The sequence below is a fragment of the Lissotriton vulgaris genome, chromosome 6 (assembly GCF_964263255.1).
Source record: "Lissotriton vulgaris chromosome 6, aLisVul1.2, whole genome shotgun sequence".
NCBI classification, from domain to species: Eukaryota; Metazoa; Chordata; class Amphibia; order Caudata; family Salamandridae; genus Lissotriton; species Lissotriton vulgaris.
Window position 1 is genome coordinate 133,462,378 of NC_141694.1, and position 17,926 is coordinate 133,480,303.

At 48.7% G+C, this 17,926-nt stretch overlaps 1 protein-coding gene across 2 annotated transcripts in view; it reads left to right on the plus strand.

Moving 5' to 3' along the window:
* Window positions 1-17,926, plus strand: part of LBR (lamin B receptor) — a 704,650-nt gene that overhangs the window by 633,975 nt on the left and 52,749 nt on the right. For both annotated transcript variants that reach the window (XM_086926155.1, XM_086926154.1), the window contains 2 exons: window positions 13,212-13,292; window positions 13,373-13,495. In XM_086926155.1, coding sequence (XP_086782281.1) covers window positions 13,212-13,292; window positions 13,373-13,495 — 204 coding nt within the window. The remainder of the gene's footprint in view (window positions 1-13,211; window positions 13,293-13,372; window positions 13,496-17,926) is intronic.

Here is a 17,926-nt window from a genome sequence, read left to right on the forward strand (position 1 = left end):
GTTTGGCAAGAGTCGGAATATTGGTAATGGGACGGTAATTATTTAGATCAGAGGGGTTGGCTGTAGGTTTCTTTAGTAGAGGTGTGACTTGTCCAACTTTGAGGGAGTCGGGATGGTCTCTTGTTGAAGTGAACTGTTAATAATTTTAGTCCAGAGTGGGAGGAGCGACGGGGTAAGGTCTTTGACAGCGTTGGCAGGAAGAGGGTCCGTGAGGTGATTGGCTGGTTTCACAGTGCTGAGCAGTCTACCAATTTCTTCTTCCGAATAGGTGACAAAGGATGACCATGTAGCATTGTTTTTTGGTTCGGTGGGTGCTGTGCAGTGGGGTTTGGAGTAAACACTTACGTCAATGAGGAGATCGTTCTTTATGTAGTCGGTTTTTTGGATAAAGAAAGAGGCGAAGTCTTCACAGAAGGGTGCTTCGCCCAAAGTGCTGAGTGGTTGGGGTTGTTCCTTGGATTGTGTTTTGATTAGCTCAAACAGCTTTCTCGGACAATTTTTGGCTTGGTCGAGCTGACGGCTGAAGAAATCTGATTAAGAGCGTTTTATTTTCCTGAAGTAGGCATTTCTCTTTTTCTTCAGCGTTTTTAAGTGCAGTGCGGAGGGAGCTGATCTCCAGGTGCGCTCTGCCACTTGCAGCTTCATTAACTATAGAGGTCATAGCGTTGAGATAGTGATCAGTCAAGGATTGGACATCCGTAACGCCGGTAGGAGGAAGTAGGAGGTTGCAGCTGTTGGGGGGTAGAGAGTTTGGGTTGAGTTTTTTCAGGTCTCTTTTCCAGACTTTGGGCTTGAAGGATTGAGCCAGGTTAAATTTGACTTTTTCATTGATGAAGAATGTGACAATATGATGATCTGACCAGTCACAGGGTTGGATAGATTCGAGTTGGATAGAGTCCTCTTTGGAGATGATAAGGTCAAGGATAGAGCCTTTCTCATGGGTCGGGCTGTTGCATATTTGGGTGAGGTCAAGGGCGTTGAGGACATTTTTAAGACTATTTACCACCGCGTCATTATGATCGTTCCATTGGAGGTTGAAGTCACCAAGATAAATTTCTGTGAGTTGTCGCCCGGAATTAGTTGTGATCAAATCCATGATTGGTTGCGAGAAGGTAAGGTTGTCCCCTGGTGGGTGGTAAATGCAGTGAAGAGAGCATATCAGTTTGCCCTCACTGATAATATCGTGGCAGATGTATTCACAGGAGGTTGGGGAGGGGAGGGAAGGAGAGGTTACTTTCAGGACAGAGAGGTTACTCCTGTGTATACATGCGATTCCACCACCTTTTTGACCAACCCTGTCTAGTCTAGTGATGTGGTAGTTGGGGGGAACCAGTATGTCCATTATAGGTGTAGAAGATTCAGTTAGCCAGGTTTCAGTCATGATGATTAGGTCAAGGTCCAGTGTTAAGATGAAATCAGCGATTGCAAAGGAGTACCTAGAGGCCGATCTGCAGTTGAGGAGGGTGCATTTGAGACGGGGTGTGTCGAGGTTGGAAGGGGGTTCTAGAGAGAGGGGGACTTTTCTCAGGTTACTAAGGATAGAAATTCTGTTGTTCAGTGTGGGGGGTCTAAGGGGATTTGGATGAATCGTTGGAATGGCGCGGAGGGTGGTGGGTATGTTGTTATGGGGAGCTGGGTCGTAGGAGCGGAGGAGGGTGACTGTGCCGAGGTCCGATAGTGGGTTGCAGGAGCGATGGGGACGGTTTTCACGATCGCTAACAGGGATTGAGGTCCAGTGCGGGGGGCGTTGAGTGAGAGAGTTAGCCAACCGGGCGGAGGTCCTGTTGGGAGGGTTGGTGCTGGTGGAGGCGGGTGAGGGGTGTCTGGGGTGTGTGCAGAGTAATTGTTTGATGATGTGAATGTCTTCTTTGAGCTTGAGGAGGGTGGTGGGTGAGGAGTGACTGGAGTGAGTGCAGAGTAGTTGTTTGATGATGTGAATGTCTTCTTTGAGCTGGAGGAGGGAGGCCATAACGTAGTCTAGTGTGGGATATGTGTTGGTGGTGGGGATGGGAGGGTTGGGGGTGGATGACATAGGGGGGAGGTTGGTGGTATGGAAGAGGGTATTGGTGATAGGCAGAGAGTGCATGTTGGAGGATGGGCGTATGTTAGTGGTGCTGGGGGCGCATGTAGGGTAGTGGGGGGTGAGTATGGGGGGGAAGTGGGATTGTATATGGTTCTTTTTTGAGGAGGCGGAGTTGAGTTGATGGAGGCGGCGTGTTCTGTGTCATTAGTTAATTGGTGGAAGTGGGGGCTGAGAATGGGGGGGATAAAGGGTGGGGTTTGTCTGTGTGCGTGTCGATCTGGTGCTGAACTAGGTTAGGCGGATTGTGGGTGGGAGCTGTGGTGTCATGGGTGTAAAGAATGGGAATGTGGGCTGGTGTATGGGGGGAGGGGGTACGGCTGGTGTATGTGGGGGAAAGATCTATGTCTGTGATTGTGGGCTGTGGGGTAGCAACAGTGGATGGGTGCATGACTACGGTGCCGGTGGTAGAGGAGAGGTGCGTGTCGTTTTGGGGCTGAGCTAGGTTAGAGGCGTTGTGGTTGGGGGCTGTGGTGTCAGGGGTGAAAGGAATGGGAGTGGTATGAATGGAGGTCAAGGTGTTGGTGGGGGGGGTGCGGCTGGTGTATGTGGGGGAGAGATCTAAGTCTGTGATTGAGGAGTGTGAGGTGGCTACAGTAGGTGGGTGAATGATGAAGGTGCCGGGGGTAGAGGAGAGGTGCGTGTCGTTTTGGGGCTGAGCTAAGTTAGAATTGTTGTGGTTGGGGGCTGTGAAGTCAAGGGTGATAGGACTGAGAGTGCTATGAGTGGGGGTCCGCGGATTGGAGAGGTGCTGTATGAAAGTGGGGAACAGGTTGTCTAGTAGTTCCAGGTTCCTGTCTGTGGATTGGATTAGGACAATCCCGTTATTATAGATAGTGATGGTGGTTCTGCCCGGGAAGAGTTGGGAGGGTGTGATGGAGAGTGTTCGGCCATGAGCGGATTTCCTGGGGTTGGAGACGGTGAGTAAAGAGAGGAACGTTTTTCTCCATTGAGCTCTGCGTGTGGTGTGAAAGATGATATCAATGTTTACGGCACCATTGACCGGTGAGAAGTAAGTGTCTGCAAAGGGAGTTTCAGGGTGGGGCCTCAGTAAGTTGTGTTTAAAGCGTTTAGCTGCTATTTTGGTGAGTGTGGGTGGGTAATTGATTCTATATGTGTGCTTGCCGATGAGCTCCATGTTGGGATGACGGAATAGGTAGGTGTGGGAGGGTGCCCAGTAATCGCCGGTTGCATGGAGTAAAAGTGACACTAGTGGGCAGCCAAAGTATATGCGGTAGTAGTCAATGCAAACAGGGATAAAGATTGTAGTGGGTGCGGGTTGCACAGATGTAGGGTGCACAATAATGATATACGGGAGCAGAATACAAACTCAGACAATAATAACCAGTTGCATGGAACAACAAAGACACTAATGAGCAGCCAAAGTATATGAGGTAGTGATTGGTGCATACAGGAATAAAACATGAAATGGGAGCAGGTTACATAAATGTAACAGGTCTATATGAGCAATTAGTCGGTGCATTACAGTGACACTAATGAGCAGCCAAAGTATATGAGGTAGTGATGCATTACAGGAATAAAAAGTGAAGTCGGTGTGGGTTACAAACATGTACAGAATAAAATGTAGGTATAATACTAACGATATACTAGAATGAAATACCGATGCAGACAGTAAAATACCTGAATCGAAAGTGACAATAATGAGTAGTCCAAAATGAGTAGTCCAAAATAAATGAGGTACATGAATCAGTAGCAAAATAGATTTGCAACAAAAGTTATATGTTATATAACAATAGTGAGTAGTCAAAAATAGATGAGGTACATGAAACAGTAGCAAAATACAATTGCAACCAAAAATTATATGAGACCAAAAGTGACACTAGTGAGCAGCCACAATATATGAGGTAGCAATCGGTGCATACAGGTGAAGAAAAAGTGGTATGTGCAGGATACAATTAGGAATATAGACATATAATACCACTGTAAAAGGCAGACACCCTATCATAATCTGGCGTGCAAACATATGATGTAAATATATGAGGTAGCATCGGTGCATTACAGGTGAAGAAAAAGTGAGATGTGCAAGATAAAACTAGGAATATACATAAAATACCACTGTAAAAAGGCAGACACTCTATTGTGAGGAATGACTAGTCCATGATGGTCGCCAAGGATAGACAGTCTAAGATGGCCGGACCGATAGGGGAGATAGGGAAATTAGTCCTCTGTCTGCTGCTATTACTTTGAGCACAGGGAAGGGCAATTTCACTTTCAATTAGAGCAAGCACTGCTCGTAGCATGCTGGGAGGGAGGCTTATCTCTACTTCTGGTGGTCTTGTGTGGAGGAGTTAAGCTGAGGAGCCTCGTGGACATCAGAGGTATCGGGGGGGATTTATTGCTACAGTTTTATGGCCCCAGCCATTTTGAACAAAGGAGATAGTTTAAAAATGTGAGCAGGCGGGTGGGGTGAAATAAATACCTTATGTAAAAACTGCACCGTGAGCATGTAGAGTTTGCCAGCAAAGTTTTGCAGTTGCAATGTTTAATCAAAGTTTGTACAGGGCGGGAGGGGGGCCTCTCCCAGCCCTCCGATGTCGCTGTCGCCTCCAGCCTCCGGTGGCAGGCTCCACTCATCCGACGTCCCTCCTGGTCCCGTTAGCCTCAGCTCTCACTCCATCGTCTCCTCCGGGCATCGGCGCCACACACCCGTGCTACGGAGTGAGCGGGAGGAGGAGGGGGTCCGTTGTCGTGGCCTCGTCTGTGGTGTGGGCTGGTCGCAGCAACCGGTACAACAGCCCCCGTCTCTGCCGTGGAGCGGGCGGGGGGGGCCTCTCTCAGCCCTCCGATGCCGCCGTGAGTCCACTGCTGTGGAGCGGGCGGCTCTGCTCCTCTGATGTTCTTTGCTGGTCGCAGCAACCGGTGCAACAGCCCGCGTCTCTCCCGTGGAGCGGGCGGGAGGGGGGCCTCTCTCAGCCCTCCGATGCCACTGTGACTCCTCTGCTGTGGTGCGGGCGGCTCTGATCCTCTGCTGATCTTTGCTGGTCGCAGCAACCGGTGCAACAGCCCGCGTCTCTGCCATGGAGCGGGCGGGGGGGGGGCCTCTCTCAGCCCTCCGATGCCGCTGTGAATCCTCTGCTGTGGTGCGAGCTGATCGCAGGATAATCGGCGGTGCAGGCTCAGCAGGCTCGCGATGGGGGTGTCTGAAGGCGAGTGTCCAGTGGCAGATCGCGGGGCTTTGCAGGCTCAGCAGGCTCCCGGAGCTTCAGCCGCTCAGACCCGGCGACGCGATGTGGGTGCCTGAAGGCGAGTGTCCAGTGGCAGATCGCAGGGCTTTTCAGGCTCCAACCTCCGTCAATCAGGTCAGCGGGCAATCCGGGCAATCCAGTTACTTGTGGTACTTTTCCAGTTACTTTTTCTGTTTCCGTTCCGTCGTGCTGGTGGGTGCTAACAGGGATAAAGCCCGAAATGGGATCCAAGCACTGGGAGCTCTTCACAGGAGCTCCTACCAGGCGGCCATCTTGGTGATCTTGCATAGACACTTAAGAGACAATCAAAGACAAATAATGCAGCCTAACATTAACCAAGCTACATTGGCCAGCACTTCATCCTGAAGTGAAAAAGAATAGCCAAATAATATATAAATGTATACATTTTACAGAGTTTCACACCTAGAGAAAAATCCCCTTCACAAAAATCCATGATAGAGACGAAGGGATGGACAGACAAGCCTCATAGGCTGCCATTATGTGTCTGGAAAAGGGATACCGTGCCTTTAAGGAACACTCCAGAAACCCTTGGTATCCCATGATGCACAGCCCGCAAGTTACTTTCAGTTCTTTTTGAAGGTGTGTAAAGTCAGGCCTGTAGCATTCAGGTAATCATTGTTTCTTCCACCGGGGAAGCGGCGGTTCGCTTATGACTATAACAGAGATACCCCTACTACAGAACTGGAGTTACAGGTAAGAAAGTACTCCTTCTGTATTAGGGGATCTCTGTGTATAGTCCTAATCTGTGAATAGAATGGCAAGCCCATCTCAAAACCAACCCAGCTGTGGAAGAAAGCTAAAGAAAAAATCCTTACTGAGCAAATAAAATCCTCAGCGAAGCCTGCCCAACTTGCGCATCTGCCCTGGCATCAGAATCCAAACAGTAATGCTTCGCAAATGTGTGGACACACTTCCAGGTAGCCGCCCTACAGATGTCTTCAATGGGAACATTACGTAGCAAAGCCGTAGTAGCCGCTTTGCCTCTAGTTGAATGAACCTTAGGCTTACTCCCTAGAGTCTTGTTAGCATAGTTGTATACAGGACACAATCCACCTAGATATGGACTGTTTGGAGTTGGCAAGGCCAGTCCTGACTGAACCGTAATTCACAAACAACTGATCTGACCTACGAATGTCCCTGGTCTTATCTAAGTAAAATTTCAACACCCGCCTCACACCAAGTGAATGCAGGGACCTCTCCGCCGGAGAGGAGGGGTGTTGAAAAAACATCGGTAATGTGATGGTCTGGTTGACATGAAAATCAGATATCACCTTTGGGAGAAATTTAGGGTGAATCCTCATGTCAACTTTGGAAGCATGAAATACTGTATAGGGCTCTTGACAACACAAAGCCTGCTTCTCAGTCACCTTGCGCACCGATGTTATAGCCACAAGGAAAGCCGCCTTCCAGGACAAATGCTGTAGAGAAGCCTTATGATTAGGCTCAAAAGTCTCCTTCATCACCTGCAAAAATCCAAAAGGTGAGCCTATTTTGATTGCTCCGGGGTCCACGCACACGGGCGGGACTATTCACAGATTATGACTATAACAGAGATACCCATACTACAGAACTGGAGTTACAGGTAAGAAACTACTCCTTTAGAATATCCCCAGGCGTCAGGCTGGATCCGGAAAGTTTTCGTCAGCAGTACCCTTGCGCGTTGGTAGGCGTCGTCTGCGGCTCCGCGTCCGTCGTCGGCGTCGTGATCACCGGGATGACCTTGTCGGAGTACTTAGACGCTGCCCTCGTGCGCTAACGTCAGTTCTTCTTTTTTCCGCGCCAGCTAGCGCAGATCCGGGAAGAGCAGTACTCTTAGTAATTTTTTTACTAACTTTTTGGTCTATTTTGGATCTTTTTTTTGAGTCGACTTCGACTCCTGGTGCCGTAGGGATGCCTGGCTTCAAGCCGTGCGACGCCTGTCACCTCCTGATGTCGGTGACCGACCCCCACCATCGGTGTCTCTACTGCCTCGGGTCCGACCTTGACGACAAATCGTGCCGCGTCTGCCGGGCCTTGACCTCGAAAGCTAGAGATCCAGCAGTTGGCTCCCCGCCACCCGAGGGACCGGTCGCGGAGCCGCAGTCGTCGCTCGTCGAGTCATCGTCGGCCGCCAAGTCCTCTGGTAAGTCGAGGCACTCCAAGAAGAAGTCGAAGAGGCGACATCGCTCTTCAGACTCTCCTCGCAGCTCGCGCGACGCGGCTGAGGGTTCAGGCAACACCGCCTCCAGTCCCTGGCCTGCAAGCTACGACGGAGGAGATTCGTGATTTCCTCATTGCCATGAGAACTCACTACCCTCCGTTGAGGCCTGCCGGCGCTCCTTCGGGCCCCGCAGACCCGACTTGGGGCCTTGGCGGGCCGGTGACTCCGGCGCCGTCGTGGACTTCGATCCCAGTCGACGCCAGTTGACCTTACAACTCCTCCGCTACCGCCGACCCCAATGGTGTCCCTCCCGGCGCCATCGGCCCCAGTTTAAGTCCGGGTCTGGTGTCGGAACGGCGCCGTCTCCGGCGTTGATGGGTGAGGCCTTCACCTACAACCCGGCTCCGTCATTCCAGCCTGTTTACCAGGACACAGATGAAGGGGAGGACTGGGAGAGGTCTGAGGACCCTCTGGCACAGCAGTGCCAGTTGAGCCAGGACTGGGCAGATGAGCTAGGGGAGGCCAGTTGTTTGGACACTTTGCCCGACACTGGATTCATCTCTCCTCCCTCTGTGGCTATTGAGGAGGGTGCTATGTATGGTGTGGTGTTGCGCAAGGCAGCCAAGGCCTTGGCTCTTGAACTCCCTGCTGCGACCATGAGGACTAACCTCCTCACTGAGGTGCTTTAGCCGCCAGTAAGCTCCTCGGAGCCTCTACTGCAGTTCAATGAGGCTCTCACAGACGTTCTGATGGGCACCTGGTCCAAGCCCTCCACAGTGCCCCCTGTGGTAAGAACGTGGCCCGACGCCACTGCCCGGCTCCGGGCGACCCTAGCTTTCTGTCCATGCACCCCACCCCCGAGAACCTGGTGATCCAGGCTTCTACGTCCAGACCACATTCCCGACCGCTCCCCCGGATCGGGAATCCAAAAGGTTTGATCAGTTTGGGAAGAAACTGCTCTCCTCTTTGAGTTTGGGGTTGCAGTCTATCAACACCAATTGCCTTTTGGGCCGCTATACCCACTTTTTGTGGGACACGGTTGCGGATGTGCTGCCCCAGTGCCTGGAGGAGGTCTGGGCCCGGCTCGCCCAAGCCCTTGCAGAGGGGCGGGATGCGGCGCATTATTCCATCAGGTGTGGATTGGATACCACGGACTCACTGGGAAGGGCGATTTCCATGACGGTGGCGGTTTGCCGCCACGCCTGGCTGAGGTCGGCCAATTTCTCTGGCAATGTTCAGGCCACACTCATGGACATGCCCTTCGATGGCCCTCGCCTCTTTGGCGACAAAGCAGACAGTGCGCTTGAGCAGTTCAAGGACTCCAGGGCTACGGCCAAGTCTTTGGGCCTGTCTGACCAGCACCAGCAAACTTCTGCTTTTCGCCCCTTTCGTGGCCAAGGAAGAGGCACCCCCACACGTCCTGCCAGCCACAGGCCTCAGAACCATCCTCAACGTTGCCGCGGACATGGTAACTGCCGTGGCGGTGCCGGGTGACAACAGCAAGGTCAGTCCACATCCGCTCCTGTAGCATCTACCTCAAAGCCTTCCTAGTCTGTGCTTTCAGGCCCATTCAACGCCAGTGGGGGGCAGAGTCCGTCATCACCTCCTCCACTGGCGCTCCATCACGTCGGACAGGTGGGTGCTGCAAATTGTCCAAAGGGGCTACTCCTTCCCCTTCGAGGCGACACCTCCAGCCATGCCACCGCAGTACCACCATATGTCGGGGATCACTTGCAACTTCTGCAGGAGGAAGTTATGACCCTCTTGGCCAAGGGGGGCCATCAAACACGTTCCTGGGCAAGAAGTAGGACATGGTTGCTACTCCCACTACTTTCTGGTACCCAAGAAGGGCAGAGGAGGCCTACGCCCTATCTTGAAGGAGAAGTTCAAGATGCTGACGTTAGCTCAGGTCCTAGCTGCCCTAGTCCCTGGAGACTGGATGGTAGCGTTGGACGCATATTTCCACATCCCTGTCCTACCGGCGCTACCTGCGGTTCACGGTAGGCCACAAGCACTTTCAGTTTACCGTGCTCCCCTTCGGCCTACCCAGCGCCCCTCGGGTGTTCACGAAAGTGATGGCGGTGGTCGCTGCTCATCTGCGCAGATCAGGGGTTCTAGTCTTCCCCTATCTCGACGTCGGGCTTGCCCCAACAGTTTTTTCCCACCTCCAGACTACGGCCGACCTCCTGCACTCGCTGGGGTTCTCCATCAACGTGCCGAAGTCGCACCTGTGCCCCTCTCAGAAGCTCCTTTTCATCGGAGCAGTCCTGGACTCGGCGCAGTTTCGGGTTTATCCCCCCGAACAGCAGGTTTGTGATATTCAGGCTCTGATTCCGCTCTTTCAGCCTTTATCCCGAGTTTCGGTCAGGTTTCATGCTGCGGCTCCTGGGGCTGATGGCCTCCTGCATCCTTCTTGTGCATCATGCCAGGTGGCATATGTGGGCTCTGCAGAGACCTGAGGTTTCAGTGGGCACTGCATCAGAGCAACCTGTCCGATCATGTCCTGATCTCGGAGGGCACTGCGAGTCAGTTGCAGTGGTGGCTCACGAACCGCAATTTGGTCAGCGGCAGATCCCTCTCCCTACCCCAACCGGAGCATGTAGTAGCGACGGATGCGTCCCTCCTGGGATGGGGGGTGGCCACATGGGAGAGGCGGAGATCAGAGGCCTCTGGTCTCCGGCGGAGTCCCGGCTCCATATCAACCTTCTGAGCTACAGGCGATCCGTCTGGCACTGAAGGCATTCCTTCCCTCTGTCCGGGGAAGTGTAGTGCAGGTGTTCACGAACAACACCACCGCCATGTGGTACTGCAACAAACAAGGCGAGGTGGGGTTGTGGAACCTTTGTCAGGAGGCTCTGCGCCGCTGGACATGGCTGGAACACCAGGGCGTCACCCTGGTAGTTCAACAACTGGCAGGTTACCTTAATGCCAGGGCGGACGAACTCAGCCGCGGGTGCATGATGGATCACGAATGGCGTCTGAACTCAGAAGTGGCGCAAGGTCTCTTTCGGCGGTGGGGAGAGCCTTGGTTAGATCTATTCGCCACCGAAGAGATTGCGCAATGTCATCAGTTCTGCGTGTTGGAATTTCCAAGGCGGCACTCGCTTGGAGACGCTTTTTGTTGCGAGTGGAGTTGCGATCTGTTGTACGCCTTTCCGCATATACCACTTCTGCCAAGAGTACTAAAGAAGATCAGGCGAGACCGGGCCCAAGTCATCCTTGTGGCTCCAGACTGGGCACGAAGATACTGGTATCCGAGCTACTCCGCATGTGAGTCGATCCCCCGATTCGTCTGCCTCTTCAGAAGGACCTTCTGTCGCAGCAGCAGGGGACGGTCCTCCACCTGAACCTGTCCAGTCTCCACCTACATTCGTGGAGAATGAGCGGCGACAGTTGAGGCCATTTGACTTGCCTCCTGAAGTCTGTGATGTGTTTCTGGCAGCTAGGCGTCCCTCCACAAAATCGGTATACGCCTGCAGGTTTGTGACATGGTGCATAGCAAAGGCTGTGGATCCACTCTCTGCCCCCCTTTCAGAGGTTCTCCTCTTTCTTCTTTCTCTTGCCCAGCAGGGCTCTTCTCTGGGCACTATCAAGGGCTACCTCTTGGCCATTTCACCCTTCTTGAGGCTTCCGGACCAGCCTTCTCTTTTCAAGTCCCCTGTTGTAAATAGATTCTTGAAAGGCATCACACACATGTTTCCTCCTGTTCCTATTGTGATGCCTCAGTGGGACTTGAAGTTTGTACTGACTTATCTGATGTGCGCTCCCTTTGAGCCACTTCATAACTGTCCTCTACGTCTTCTGACTCTTAAAACTGCTTTCCTGGTCGCCATCACCTCTGCCAGGAGAGTGAGTGAGCTCCAGGCTCTATCTTCTAAAGCTCCTTTCCTCTCTGTCCATCCGGACAAGGTTGTTCTGAGGACTCGTCCTTCATTCCTAACCAAGCCTTTCATATTTGGCAGTCCATCACCTTGCCAACCTTCTTTCCGCCCCCGCATCCCTCAAAAGAGGAAGAGAGGCTTCACCGTCTGGACCCAAAACATGCGCTCTCCTTCTATCTAGACCGCACACGTCAGTTCCGGGTGGACGACCAGCTCTCTGTTGGTTACGTGGGCGCTAAGAATGGACGGGCGGTGCACAAGCGGACCATCTTTCGGTGGGTCGTTTTGTGCATCAAGGTTTGCTACTCCTTGGCACAAAAGGAGCCTCCTGTGGTGCTACGCGCCCATACCACTCGGGCCACGGCGGCTACTACTGCCCTGGGTCGGGGAGTCCCCCTGCAGGACATCTGTCAGGCAGCTACGTGGGCCTCTCTGCACACGTTTGCTAAGCACTACTGCCTGGACAGCCAAGTCCGGAGAGATGGCTTTTTCGGCCGTTCCGTTCTCCAGGACTTTCTGGTGTGATTTTGGTTCGCAGACCCACCACCGGGGTTGGGATTGCTGGGGTATCTATTCTAAGGTAAGGAATCTAACACTAACCTGTTTCTTTCAGATGCACAAGTTACTTACCTTCGGTAACAATATATCTGTAAGAAACAGTAGTTATTGTTAGATTCCTTACCGCCCTACCCATCCCCCCTATTCTCCGAACCGATATCTAGGGTTAAGGACATCCCTTTCAGGGCCCTACTTTTATGGCACCAGTGTCGGTTTCTATCATGGCTCTGCGTTCCTGGTGCAGAAAGCTGTGTACAGAACTGACGTCTGCGTGCAAGGGCAGTGTCTAAGTACTCCGACGACGTCATCCTGGCGATCACGACACGGACGAGGAGCCGCAGACGACGCCTACCGACGCGCAAGGGTACTGCTGACGAAAACTCTCCAGATCCAGCCTGACGCCTGAGGATATTCTAAGGTAAGGAATCTAACACCAACTACTGTTTCTTACAGATATATCGTTACCAATGGTAAGTAACTTGTGCTTCTGGTTTGTATTAACTTTGCATTGCTATTTTGATATACCGGGACTCCCATCTCAACGGCGGGAATATTCAAGCATGTGAATCTATGAAAGATTGCAACACTGGAGATCTACATTTACAGGTAAGTAACTTATTTTTATCTGAGGGGAAGTTTGAGTCCAGGTGCATGTGCATTTCAGGGGTGGCATCACCAGTAACCTGAAACTGAAAGCTCTTCTTTGAAGAAAAAATAAAAAGCAACACTCTGCCCCAACAATAGATTATGGCAGTGTTACAGCAGGTGAATCTACAGAACAACAGGCAGCAAATAGATTGACTGTACAGGTTTTCTTTGCTTTTGAGAGTGTGCCCATCAGAACAGCTTTATATGTTACTTTTTTTCTAAACGGAAGAACAGTGTGAGCAGCATTGTTGCTGCAGATGCTTTTATTATGCTACATGTACATAGGGTTTGTTTATTGATAGTGGGCACAATTATTTCTCTCTGTTTAAGTTTAGGAGTACATTGCTTTATTTCCTTTGTTTGATTCTGTATTCCTATGTTCAAGAAAGCAACCAATAAAAACGTTTGAACACCAACACCAGAAGTATATTACTTTTTCTAGTAAGTTGGTCCAGTGATAAATTCATGTAGAAAACTACTTCTGCTAGATAAGAACATGTGCCCTTTTGTATTGTGTAAGTAACATTAGCCTCCATTTAGATAGACAAGTTTTGTAACAATAGTACAACCATCACCATGAAGCTTTCTATGTTGAGACCACATTTCTTTTGTTGTTCAGTTAATGAAAATGATTGAGGAAGTAACTGTTTGTGAATAAACTTCTCCTTTCCCGCCAGCCTTTGGGTATGCAGTTTTCCGTGGTGCTAACTCCCAAAAGAATGCCTTTAGAAGAAACCCTCATGATCCCAAACTTGCAAGTATGGATTCATAGTTATTTCAAAGAGTTTTTTTAAAACTCTTTTTTGCTTCTATCTAATATTATCATCTTTTGCCACAGATCTGAAAACCATTCCTACTGCAACAGGAAAGTGTCTTCTTGTTACTGGATGGTGGGGATTTGTTCGTCATCCTAATTACCTTGGGGATATAATTATGGCTCTGGCATGGTCCTTACCATGTGGTAAGTCTTTTATATTTCATCACACACTATTTAGTAATTGTTACTAAATGTCCAAAATGTCTGTCGTTTATTTAATTCTATAGTAACTGAAGTAATCACCTAGAAGCGGATATTTTGCAACACTGTCATGTTTTACATTCAAATTCTATGTGTAATCCTAGCAACTGGTGTGTGTGTGACATATAATACTTTAATAGGTATTTAAAATAACCTATGGGATTTGCGATCTACAGATTTCAGGCATCCAACGAATTCCCTTAGGTTTAGGAAACAACTCAAGACCTGGCTTGTAAAGTCTGTTTGCAGCCGTTAAGGCATAGTCTAGTTTTCTTCCAGAGGATCCTTATTAGTAGTTATAAGCACTGAATAGTCCCACTCAGTAGTTCTCAAGTTTAGGTGGAAAGCAGCTCCTGTAAAGGGTACTCTCAACACCAGCGACACTCTATATCTGCTCACCTCAAATGTCTGCTTTTCTATCAAAGTCTTAAAGCATAGGATTAGCACAGTGCCATCCACGCCGAGATAGAAAGGTCAAATGCTTTTGCCATTTCTTCAGCAAAGTCTTTAAGCATAGGACTAGCACAGTGCTGTCCATGCCGAGCTGTAAAATTACAAAAGCCATTTACCACTCCAGGCACAGTATTACAGCTTTGAATTGGTAAAATACCATCCAAGCCAACCTGAAATTCGTAAAAGCAACCCCTGACATAGTGTTTCGCTCTACTTAGAGCTCTCCAGAGAGATATAGCTTTGGCCAGACACAAGGGAGCACCCAGTATACGTCAAAATAATACCCTTTCAGGCATAGAGTGACAAATAAATTACATACATACATACACACTTCACTTGCACCTCCACCATGCACAGTTCTGTTAACAATGATGCTATGGTAGATGTTGCATTGATAATATCAATGATGTCATAGAACATGTCATGAGTGATGCAGTTTGTGAGGTAAATAGCAGTCCTATGTGAGGGCACAAGTTATAGTTACATCAGGGCACAAGTTATAGTTACTGGGGATGACTATAATTGGTGAATTTCAGTGGTTTTGTTTGTTTAAAGCTGTATGTTTTAGCAGATTTTTTTCACCTAATTATCATTCAAAACATCACCATTACTGACCATCTCGAAAAAGTTCCTAAGGTCCAGGGTCCACATTTTTCATCAGAAAATCCACAAAGTGCAGCCATAGAAACTTCCAAAAGCGGTCCCTGCACTCCAGAGTATACTGCTTCAGCTTGGAGTGTTATTATAAAAAATATATGGGAAGCTTTCTCAGAGTCATGGATTCAATGACTGAGGAGACTTTTTTATTTATTTATTGTTCCAGGGGGGCTGCTGCACTCCCTGCAGCCCTCGCCAGCATTTAAAATAAATAGGTGCGGGTACTCTATGAGGAAGAAAGAATATAATTTAGAGAAGCCTTTGAGGGGCATTATTAGGCATTCCTTGCAGGAGCAGGGAATAATAAATGAGTGGTTGCTGCCGCTCATTTAGGGCATCCACATTTTTTTAGTTTTTAAGTAGGCGGCCCGGTAGAGCCCCAAGGCCCCTGTGGACCTACCAGCTTCTCAGCCAGTACCCATAGTGGGGGCTGATGGGTGTCAGCTATTTATTTATAGTGTGCGCCAGAAAGTATTCCCGTCATGCACTCTTACCGCCTAAGCACAGCAGCCAGTAGGGTGCCTTTAGCATTTCCTCAGCTTCCTCCTTCATAGTCACATCCTTCCTCCACTTCTATGAGACCTCCGTGTAGAACTGCGTGAAAATCAAGAAGTGTAAAAATGCTACATCGGTCAGGCTTTAGAACCAGAAGAAAATCTGGGAGGGTGTGAGGGTCTTCATCTCATTCACGATTCAGATGGCCCTGCCGATTATCTAGTAGATCACACACTTTCCATAGAAGACTATCTCCATCCTGGACCACCAAAACTTGTTCATCTATCAGAGGCTATTCACCTACCTGCAAATTCACATTCAGAAAAGGCTTGGCCAGTTGACGACGGTACAACCCGTAATTACGTGATGGTTAGAGAAGCAATGAAATTGAACATTACGCTGCCCACTCCTACCACTTCATTCAGCCTCTGTCATTTTGAAGACCCTGCATCAGAAGGCATCATAAAAACCTGTTCGTCCTCTGGTCTACTAAAGCTGTTTCTCACACCTGCATAAATAAAGTTGACACCATCAAGACTTCTTTAGAAACCACTTGATAAAGGACCTTTATGCCTTAGAGCACTCACTTCCCTGGACTCAGTTATTTTGCCCTCAGCAAAGAAGTCTCATGCAGTAGCTCCTTCCTCCGCTCCACCAAATAGAGAGCAAAAGAATAGACTGTTAGCAGGAAAATGTGTGGAACATCAGCATGAACCACAAAAGCTTCCAGCGCCACTGCAGTTTAGAGGAGATACAATAGATCTCTTGCAGACTCTCCAAAAATGTAGTGACAAACTATTGAAGGAATACTTACAAGACTTCCGTACCACAGACTTTTCTTTCCTCAGAGAGTTCAAGGGCCCCATACATCAACCGAAAAACTGGTTGCAAACGGGCAGATTCACAGAATCTGCCCCTTTTTGTAACCGTTTTTTTTGCATTTGAAATGCATCATCCCAAATGCAAAAATTGCGATTACATTTTAGGGAATCGCAAATTGCGATTCCCTAAATGCAATGCATGATGCAATCGCAAAAGCCTACCTTGATGCATGTGCCCCCAAATCCCTTAATCGTAACCTCAGCAGCAGCAACTTCAGAGGCAACCTAAATATCCCTGTAAGTCATCCAGAGGTAGAGGAGGTCAGCAATTGCCTGTGGCTGCAGGAATACATCCTGCCAAAGAATGGATTCAATTCCTCCCCTTGTCTGTCAGTCTCTGCAGTGGGGTAAGGCATAGTCAATCATCTATAATAAGAGTGGCTTATAATAACAGACCAATCAGTTGTGATTTTTTTATCCGAATGGATATTCTCTTTTATTTAAGTCCCCTACTCCTTCTGGACCACTAAGCAAAACTTAAGCTTATCAGCAAGATCTGCTGGAGAAGAAGTCAACATCGTGCAACAGAAAAAATGCGATGGAGGAGGTTGTCACCTAAAAGGGTGGAGGATTTGTTCCTGATAATCTCAGGTCCAAAAAAGGCACCAAAAAGAGTTTAGACCTATTCCCGATCTTAGGGATACTACATAAGTACGAAAGAAAAAAGAAAGAAAAAATGCATGCATTATACTATGTTTACCCTATATTACATCAAGGGGGCTGGATGTGTGCAATAGACCTTCAGGATGCCTGCTTTCACATTCAGATAATAAAGAAAAAATGAAATTCCTCTGCTTCATAGTACGTACCCAGCATTTTCAATACAAAGTCTTATCCTTCAAACTAAAAAATAGTTTCTAAAATATTTTCAGAATGTATGGCTGTTGTCACCGCTCGGCTGAGAAGGAAAAAAATATTTGCTTACCCTTACCTAGTGGACTGTTTAATGAAAGGAACGTTGTCAGAGGAAACTTTGAAACACTTTTAAATATGCCACTATACTCAATCCTTTCTGAGTATATGGGTCAAACTAAAAGAAAAAACTAGCTAATACAGAAGAAAGACTCCCTTGATGCGATCTTGGATAAACCGTCTGCAAAAGTGTACCCTTTGGAGGAGAGACTATTAATTATCCATCTGACATGTTACAAACTCCGCACTCAACAGCACAACAGATATAATCTGTCCTAGGATCAATGGCATCCTGTATTTTTTAGGTCTCGGACCGATGGATGGCTCGCCAGCCGGAAGTCGGAGATTTTATGACTTTGAGTAAGGGGGCTTGAACCCGCCTCTCGCCTCCATTCTCTTCCATTGGCTGGCTTCCTAAACGGAGGCCAGCCATTGGAGGAGAAGGGAGTCACTCCAAACAAGCCCTGTCTCTTTCGGATTCGGGGGCGTAAGATTTGCTGTTCTTTCGATGGTGACGTCATCCGTCACTCAGAACAGCAAAACACGCCTGTTGGACCTGCGATGGGCAAGCCCAGCACAAAGGGGGGTAGCTTGGCTCAAGTGTCAAGGCAAGTGAAGGCTATCGTGTTAAGCCGGCTCTGACCCAATAATATCTCTTTGTACAACCACCAAAAAGAAGGACACCACACCACTGTTGTAGAAAAATACGATTCCTTTATGTAAAAATTCTCTGTGAATGGGGGATCAATTAGGAAAGCACATTTACATTTCTTTTGGTCACAATTTGCTGGGTTTCGATTTTGGAATATATTCAATAAATAAGCTTAGGAGTACAGTTCATCAATAAATGGAATGAATATCAGGAATAGATAGTGTCAATAAATAGAATAAATATCGGGAATAAATATCTTCAATAAATAGCATAAATATCACTTTCTGTTTAGCAGAATAAATACTGGTTCAGTTAAATAAACAA